Source organism: Thamnophis elegans, chromosome 17, assembly GCF_009769535.1.
Source record: "Thamnophis elegans isolate rThaEle1 chromosome 17, rThaEle1.pri, whole genome shotgun sequence".
Lineage (NCBI taxonomy): Eukaryota > Metazoa > Chordata > Lepidosauria > Squamata > Colubridae > Thamnophis > Thamnophis elegans.
In genome coordinates, this window is record NC_045557.1 from 5969479 (window position 1) to 5978867 (window position 9389).

At 44.6% G+C, this 9389-nt stretch overlaps 1 protein-coding gene across 1 annotated transcript; it reads right to left on the reverse strand.

Annotated features, from left to right (window-relative positions):
- Positions 1 to 1298: 1298 nt before the first annotated feature.
- On the reverse strand, positions 1299 to 4891 carry LRRN4CL (LRRN4 C-terminal like). The gene is made up of 2 exons (XM_032234127.1): positions 4498 to 4891; positions 1299 to 2771 (listed from the first exon to the last, which is right to left on the reverse strand). Exons 1-2 carry the CDS (start codon positions 4514 to 4516, stop codon positions 1903 to 1905), a joined length of 888 nt encoding a protein of 295 aa, XP_032090018.1. The 5' UTR covers positions 4517 to 4891; the 3' UTR covers positions 1299 to 1902.
- Positions 4892 to 9389: the final 4498 nt, after the last annotated feature.

Sequence of the window (9389 nt, forward strand, 5' to 3'; positions counted from 1 at the left end):
GAGTTTTTCTCCTACTTGGAGGCCACAGAGATAGAAATCGGCAGTTTCTAAAGGACAAATGGGCAGAAAATGAAAACTTTCCTTGGTAAAAGGAAGTCGGTTAATGGTGGGAAATTAGCAACCTTCTGGATATTGAATTCCAGGAGGATTTTGGTGTGGGAAGCGTGCCTAAGTCGAAATAAATGAAATTAAATTAGAATTTCCCAGCTGGCGTGAAGGATGTTGGGAGCTGCAATTTGCAGGAGGTGGATCCCCAAAGCGGATCACAACTCTTCAAATGGTTGTCGGCCTCGGAGCAGTTCCTTCTTCCAATTGTGTTAATAAACGGGGATCACACCGTTGGGTGCAAATCAAAAGGATTAATTTGGAGAGATTTCTGGATCAGAGCAAAAGTTTGCAGGAAGAAAACATAGCTGGAACCCGTGACTCCAAGCGGGGGAAGGCATTCTCCATAGGATCACCGAATCCTTGACTCTAAAAGTCAGAAAGGATCTTGAGATCATCTAGTCTAACCCCCCAAGGATGAGCTATTGTAGATCTGAAGATGCTAGCCAGGTACAAATGTGAATGTCAAAACCCAGCATTTTTTTCCTTCAAAGTACCTTCAAGCATCGCAACAGGATGAAGTACCCCTGCACACACACACACACCGAACATAGCCCATCCCCCACCCCTCAATCCCTTCCCCCATTCCATTGTCTTAAGTGTGACCTTCCCATCTGGTGCTGTCATCAACTCGCACAGTGGAGAAGGGATGCCCAAGTACCTTGGCATTATTAAAAGAGAGAGAGAGAGAGAGAAAGAAAGAGAGATAGTCGAGTGAGCTAATAAATACATAAATAAACATAATTCACAACATCTGGATTGGAAGATTTCTCTGCATTCCAAGAACTAGCAGCCATCAGGAGAAGGGAGGGAGGGAAAAAGGAAGGAAAGAAGGAGAAATAGGAAGGGAACAATAAGGAAAACTAAAAAGGAAGGAAGGAAGGAAGAAGAGGGTGGGAGAAAAGGTACAGCTAGATGTAATGGAGGGAGGGAGGAGGAGGGAGGAAGGAAAGGGAGAAAGAGAAGAAGGAAGGGGGAAAGAGGGAGGGAAAAGAAAGGGAGGGAAGGGGAAGAAGGAGGGAGGGAGAAAGGAAGGGAAAAAGAGAGGAAGGAAGGAAGGAAGGAAGGGGGAAGGAGGGAGGGAAGGGGGAGAAAGGAAGGGGGGAAGGAGGGGGGGAGGAAGAGAGGAAAGAAGGAAGGAGGGGGAGAAAGAGAGGAAGGCAGAGGGAAGGAAGGAAGGAAGGAAGGAAGGAAGGAAGGAAGGAAGGAAAAGAGAATGCAAGTAGTCCTCGACTTATGACGACAATTGGGACCAGAATGTTCATTGCTAAGCAGGGCTGCTATAAGACAGCACAATTTTACAAGTTTTTTTTTTGCCACAGTTGCCAAGTGAATCGCACGGTCATTAAGCGAATCAGCTTCCCCCATTGATTTTGCTTGTCGGAAGCCTGCTGGTGACGTCACAAATGGGGATCGCGTGACCCTGGGGGGCTCCACCGCCTTCATAGATACATACTTTTGATCATGTTACCATGGGGAAGCTGTATTGCGTCGTTCTGTATGAGAATTGATGGTTAGTCGTCTTTCTACAGCGCCGTTTTAACCCGGAACAGTCGCTCAACACACGTCCGTAAGTCGAGGACCACCTGCAGTCCCGTAAAGAGAATCAATTCACTCTGAAAACGATTGTCTGGCAGAAAAGTGAAGTTTCGCTCCGACTGTCCATCATGGGAGTCTGTCTATCTTCCACACTGGAACAGCCTAAAGTGATTGTGCCTCAGTGTCCCCTCCGTAAAAAGATACTCGGCCATTGTCCAAAAGGGGACACAAGTAGGAACTGGCACTAGGAAGCCTCCATCACAGTTGTTCTTCCGTCCGGAACGAGCTGTTGGTTGCTCCGGCGTGTCCCGAACTCAGCTCCCCATCCAGGATATTATCCAAGGATCCGTGCTGGATGGGTTTGGCTTTCCGGGTGTAGAAATGCCACAACAGGATAGAAACCACCCCCAGGATTAGAACACAGCCCAAACCCACCGCTATATAGACATAGGTCATCTGGTGAGTCGGGGTTCGAACCTGGCGGCACGGCCCATGTTCTCGAACACCGTCGTCCGTCGGGCTGAACCCAGCTCGGTTGGCCGCCACGACACAGAGGAGATATTCGGTGCCAGGGACAAGGTCGTAAAGCGCCGCGACGCGGACAGTGCTGTTTAGCGGCGGCCCCAAAACAAAATCCTCGCCGGGGCGGCAGTACTTGAGGTGGTACACATGGACCGTGGACGAGGGGGCGCACCAGTGCAAGCTCGCGCGGGTATCGCTGACGTGGACCGCTCGTAAACGGGGAGCGCCCGGGGTTATGTCTGGGCCGGTGACTCCGGGACATAAACATTTGCTCAGGCGGCTCAATTCCCCGCAAGGCACTTGGAGGTGTTTGCAGCGGTCGTAGGCACAAAAAGGGGTCGGCGACCCCGGCGAGAGGGAACGGGGAGACTCGGTGGACTGAAAGTTGTCGTAATAATCTTCGTCATAGTCGTAGTCGTCGGACGCCGCGGGAGAAGCTTTATCCGGTCCGAATAGCGGGGGGTGGCTGAACGACGGGTGAGGGGTGTATGGGCCTTGGAGGGGTTTGGGCAGTGGGTGGCCCATGCTGGTGGGGGACCCCCGGGGGCACAGCATCAGGAGGCCACAAGCCATGATGGATACGAGCGTCCAAGCTGGCATGATTCCTGCGAAGGAGACGAGCGAGACATGCGTGAGGAAAAAGACACAGGTGGGTGTTAGAAAGATTCGCTTAGCGACGTTACACCAGCATTGATTAAAGCGACGTGCGTCCAGTCTTTGGGGATAGGAGGACCCTAGTAGCATCTGCAATGGCCCCATGTACAAAAACTAGGACGCGGGGCAACTGGGTGTATTTACAACAATCGCCGCATCCTGGGAGTCATGTGAATGCACTTTGCAGCCTTCCCAGCCCAGCTTTGGACCAGCAATGTCAATGGGGGGAGTCAGATTCATTTAATGACTGCATGATTCACTTAAGAACAGCAGTGGTTTGCTTAACCAAGCTCAGACAGCACTGATAATTCCTCCTGTTTCTCCTCTTCTTCCTCCCCCCGACGCCCACATACCCCTCTCCCTTCTAGTCCTGATGATGTTACCTAGTTGGGTCATGAAACATCTGGAAGAAAACTACTCAGAGAGCATTAAGGACCCCACAGTCCTCCTCTTCATCCCCCTCTTCTTCTCCCTCCTCCTCCTCCTCTTCTCCACAATCCCCATTCCTTTCTAGCACTGATGGTGTTCCCTAGTTAGGTCATGAAACGTTTGCAAGAAAATCACCAAGCTCAGAGAGCACCAAGGACCCCACATTCCTCCTTTTATTTCTTCTTTCCTGCTCATTATCTATCCCCCCCCATCCAACTCCTTTCTAACACTGATGAGATTACCTAGCTGGGTCATGAAACGTCTGTAAAAAAAACACCAAGCTCAGAGAGCACCAAGGATTCCACAGCCGCCCTCCTCTTCCTCTTCCTCCTCCTCCCACTCCCCTCCCTCTTAGCACTATGAAACGTCTTCAAAAATAAATCAATAAATAAAATCAGGCGTAAGTCATTAAACAATCTCCTTGCCTAGCCCCCTGCCTCAGTCGTAAATCAAGGACCACCTCTAATGAAAAATGTTTCCCCACTGCCGCCACTGTCCGGGGTTCACCCCTTGGGTAATTCTTGCAGGCTGCCCGATTCATCCGTTCATACTTGTACCTGCTACCTTGTACATGTTTGACAAAGAATAAAATAAAATAAATTAAAAATAATAATAAAATAAAATAATAGAATAAAAAATAAAATAATAAAAAATAAATAAAATAACAAATACAATGAAATAATTGAAATAAATGAAATAATGAAATGAAATAATGAAATGAAATAAAATGTAAATAAAATATGAATAAAATATAAATAAAATATAAATAAAATGTATAATGAAATATATAATGAAATAAAATAATATAAAATAAAATATAATAAAATTATAAAATAATTGAAATAAATGAAATAATGAAATGAAATAAAATATAATATAAAATAATAAAATAAAATAATTGAAATAAATGAAATAATTGAAATAAATGAAATAATGAAATGAAATAAAATATAATATAAAATAAAATAATAAAATAAATCAAATCAAATAAAATAATAAAATAAAATAATAAAATAAAATAATAAAATAAAATAATAAAATAAAATAATAAAATAAAATAATAAAATAAAATAAAATAAAATAAAACAAAATAAAACAAAATAAAATAATAAAATAAAATAATCAAATCAAATCAAATCAAATCAAATCAAATCAAATCATCAAATAAAATCAAATAATAAAATAAAATAAAATAAAATAAAATCCAATTAATCAGCAACAGGGAGAGAGAGAGAGGTGGGGGCTCACCTGGCGTGCCCAGCACCATCCGGCTCAAATCTCCGCAAAGGATAATTCAAGATCCAAGCACGATTGAAGGCATCCAATATTCAGGAATCCCGGAAGAAGCTCTCCAGCATTAAGGGTCTCCCCACTTTTAACCCCACTGTTAAAAACAGAGAGGGGAAAAAAATTCAGTGTTTCTCTTAAGCTGCGTTCAGCATCCCCTCTCTGGCTTGGACACCGGGAGCCAAAATCAAGATTTTCCTCTCCTCGCTCGGTGAAGCACGGCGGGGTTCTCTGCTGGGACTCGTTTCCCGAAGAAAACTTTATATCTTACTCATCCGATGACTTAATCTGCCCCTCCTCGCCTCCCCTTTTTACAACAGGGGCCCAGCCAGTGGGAAGCAGGGAAAGGAGAGCCAAAGGGGTGGGTTTTTTTTTTTCTGGTTTTCATTTCAGGGAGAGAGGGGAAAAAAAAGATTTGGCCTTGCCCCCAGCCAGCCCCCATTGCAGGTGTTTGTCCCCCCCCCTCCCAAAAAAGGGGAAAGCATGCCTTATAAGGACTGTTTGCAGGCTCTTGCAGGCGTGAATATGTTCAGAGGGGAAAAAATGAAATAAAACCTTTGCCCCCAGCAGTTGGGAATGTTCCAACGCAGGAAGTTTTTAAGAAGGGATTGGATAACTGATTTGTCTGGAATGGCAGAGGGTTTCCTACCTGAGCAGGGGTTGGACTAGAAGACCTCTAAGGTCCCTTCCAGCTCTGTGATTCTGTTATGTTGCTTTCCTTCTTTCTTTTTTTTTCCTTCTTTCTTTCCTTCTTTACTCCCTTCTTTCCTGTTGGACTAGAACAGTGTTTTTCAACCACTGTGCCGCGGCACACTAGTGTGCCGTGACATAGTGTAAGGTGTGCCGTGGGAAAAATACCCGCCTATAGTCAATAGAGGCACAGAGTTACATTTTTTTAACATTTTCTAATGGTGGTGTGCCTCGTGATTTTTTTCATGAAAAAAGTGTGCCTTTGCACAAAAAAGGTTGAAAAACACTGGACTAGAAGACCTCTAAGGTCCCTTCCAGCTCTGTGATTCTGTTATGTTGCTTTCCTTCTTTCTTTCTTTTTTCCTTCTTTCTTTCCTTCTTTACTCCCTTCTTTCCTGTTGGACTAGAAGACCTCCAAGGTCCCTTCCATGTTATTTTGCTTTCCTTCCTTCCTTCCTTCCTTCCTCCTTCCTTCCTTCCTTCCTTCCTTCCTGTTGGACTAGAAGACCTCCAAGTTCCCTTCCAGCTCTGTTATTCGGTTATTTTGCTTTCCTTCCTTCCTTCCTTCCTTTTCCTCCCTCCCTCCCTTCCTGTTGGACTAGAAGACCTCCAAGTTCCCTTCCAGCTCTGTTATTCGGTTATTTTGCTTTCCTTCCTTCCTTCCTTCCCTCCTTCCTTCCTTCTTTCCTCCCTCCCTCCCTCCCTCCCTCCCTTCCTGTTGGACTAGAAGACCTCCAAGTTCCCTTCCATGTTATTTTGCTTTCCCTCCTTCCTTCCTTCCTTCCTTCCTTCTTTCCTCCCTCCCTCCCTGTTGGACTAGAAGACCACCAAGTTCCCTTCCAGCTCTGTTATTCGGTTATTTTGCTTTCCTTCCTTCCTTCCTTCCTTCCTTCCTTCCTTCCTTCCTTCCTTCCTTTTCCTTCCTCCCTCCCTTCCTTCCTTGGGGTTAGACTAGAAGACCTCCAAGTTCCCTTCCAGCTCTGTTATTTTGCTTTCCTTCCTTCCTTCCTTCCTTCCCTCCTTCCTTCCTTCCTTCTTTCCTCCCTCCCTCCCTCCCTTCCTGTTGGACTAGAAGACCTCCAAGTTCCCTTCCAGCTCCGTCATTCGGTTATTTTGCTTTCCTTCCTTCCTTCTCCATCGCTGGAGGCTTATAAAAAGAGATTAGACCGCCATTTGCCTGGAATGGTATAGGCTTTCCTGCCTGAGCAGGGGGTTGGACTAGAAGACCTCCAAGGTCCCTTCCAACTCTGTTCTTCTGTTCAATAAACTATTGCCCCTTAATTTTCTCGCCTTTATTAAATGCTTCCTTCATCCACTCTTAAAAAAAAAAAGAATTCCATGAAAATTGCAGGTGGGACAGGCTGACACAGAGGACTAATTCATCCAGGGAGCCACCGATTTAAAAACAAGCTCCTAAAATACTTTTTTCCCCCTCAAAAAACGCCAAAAATATCTCAAGAGTTGTCATCTGGCAGCTGAGCCCTGTCTATTTTCTGGCGGGAGTTTCTGAAGTTTGCAAAAAAATATATCTTGGATTTAATTCACGCTCGTCCAAAGGAACTTTCCCCCCTCCCAACTTTTTCCTGGAAATGTTTTTTGCTCCGAACATCTCGTGCTGAGTCAGAAGAACATCGTGTTAGTGACTCAGCATAAATCTTGAGGGGGGAAAAAGGCTTTTAAGGAAAATCTCATTTCCTTTTGGCTGAAAATGTTGATGATTGAATTATTATTTGGGGCTTTGGACGATCCTTAAATATTTGGACACGAATTATGATGTACGTCTGTGCTATAATGTTTACTACTACGGTTCAAAGTCTCAAGGATTATCTATCTATCTATCTATCTATCTATCTATCTATCTATCTATCTATCTATCTATCTATCATCTATCTATCTATCCATCCATCCATCCATCCATCCACCCACCCACCTACCTATCTATCTATAAATGTCTGTGTGTGTCTCTGTGTGTGTGTGTTCCAGCATAACTCTGGAATGCCTGGAGGAACACAGATGACTTGCCCTCTGGAAACAAATACCATGGGGGTAAGACACCCCTAAAACCTCTCTGGGCATGTGTTAAGATACAGCCTGTTGTGCCTTAAAATGGCTTCTACTGTGCTGCCGTAAAATGGCTTCCACTAGAGTTGCCATGGTAACAGCTTCACAGTACTCCGCAAGGGGGCTCCCTCTGCTAAGGGGGAAAATCCAACGTTAGAAATTACATTTGGTCTGGAAATTTCCCCTCATAAATAATGCCAGGTTATCGGCTAGTTTATTATAAATGTTCCTTAAAACATTTATTTCATTAAACCAAGCAGAAGCCAACTTGGTTGCCAATACAAGAATGCACAGGTAATCCTTGATTTACGGCCGCCATCAGGATCCAAATTTCTTATTTCTAAACAACAGTTTTTCCGTTGAGTCTGGCTTTACAACATTTTTTTTTCCAGAGGGTTGTTAAGCAAATCACTGCAGTTCTTAAATGAACCAGGCAGTCGTTAAACGAATCTGGGTTTGGTTGTCGGACGCCGGCCAGGAAAGTCAAAAATAGCCCTCACATGATATGCGAGACACAGTAACCCTTGTAAATGCCGGTTGCCAAGTGCCGTGATCGTGGCAGTACTGTGACGGTCGTAAGTCCGAGGACCAGTTGCAAATCAGTTTTTCTCTCTCTCGTTCTGTTGTAAGGTGGAACAGTTCCGTTGTAAGTCAAGGATTATCTGTAGAGATTTATCATGGAAAAATATTTTAAAAATTACCAGCTGAGGTCTAGCGGAATTGTGACACAACAGCGGTTCAATTGACTAACGCATTGCGATCGGTGTGGCTGGCAGGAGGTGTGTGTAATTACGCACGTCCCTGAAGGGTGGGGGGCCCTGGAGGCGAGAGCCAGCCCAAAGTTGGCTAATACCAGATTTATTTGCGGTTTGTGGAATGTAGACAGTCCTTCCCAGAAATAAGAGGGTGGAAACGGAGAGGGACGGGACACTCCCCACTCAAAGTTAAATTGGAAAATAAAATTAAAAAAAACAGCTGGCTAGACAGGACCTCATGTCCTCACAACGATTCATGAGAAAAAGAGAAAATGTGCTGTATTTTTTGGAGTATAAGACGCACCTTTTCCCCCTCTAAAGGAGCGTGGAAATGTTGGTGCGTCTTATACACCGAATACAGCCATTTTTGGCCTCTCGAAGCCCATCCCTGCATCCCATTTTTTTGCAAAAATGGAGATGTTTTTGCCTTCCCCATACCCCAAGCATTACTCTGCAGGCTTCAGCAGGGCTGGGGGAAGGCAAAAATACGCCCATTTTTTGCAAAAACGGAGGCGTTTTTGCTTTCTCCCAGCCCTGCTGAAACCTGCCGAGTGCTGCTGGGGGCCGGGGAGGACAAAACCTTTTTTTTTTCTTACTTATCTCTTCAAAATCTTGGTGTGTCTTATACACTTATAGTCTGAAAAATACAGTGGATCAAGGAACCTACCAGAACCTCTGCAGAAAATTCCAGGACTGGGAAGAATGAAATTGGACCATCCGAATTATGCAAAATTAAGATTTTTTTTAAAAAAAATTGAAATTATTCTATTTCCCAAACCGCATCCTGGCTCCATTTAGATTTCAAAACAAAACGTTTCCTGGATTGATTTGTTTTTTTTGTTTTTCCAATATCCCTTTTTCCTTAGCCGCCTTTCACAGAGGACTAGAAACTTGCCTTCCCATCCACAAGCGTTTTAAAACGCCGGCATTTCAGGAGAGCCCAGGGTAGGCAGGGTTTTTTCCCCCCTCTCTCTGTGGCCTTCCAGAAACCCAGAAACAATGTGGAGGAATGTCTTGTTTGCCTTCCACAAACAACAAATTGGGGTCCCTTTTGTTTGCAAATTAGTCAGCAAGCTCCGATGGTTTACAATCGCATTCCAGAGATGACTGGGGAGAAAAAATTGTGTAGCGTTACCAGAATTTACTAGCGGCTGAAAATACCAGCTTTCCTTGCGGCTTGCCTGGGGTTAAATTCACACAACACAAAGCCACAACGTGGGGGAGTGTGGACTCCCAAATCCAAAACCTGGATAATTGCACCTTGGGGTCAAGAGGACTTAGCCACTAAATGGAGCAAAGTGTGATTTTTTAAGGCAGTTGGGTCTAGTGGTTAAGCACTGAGTTCTA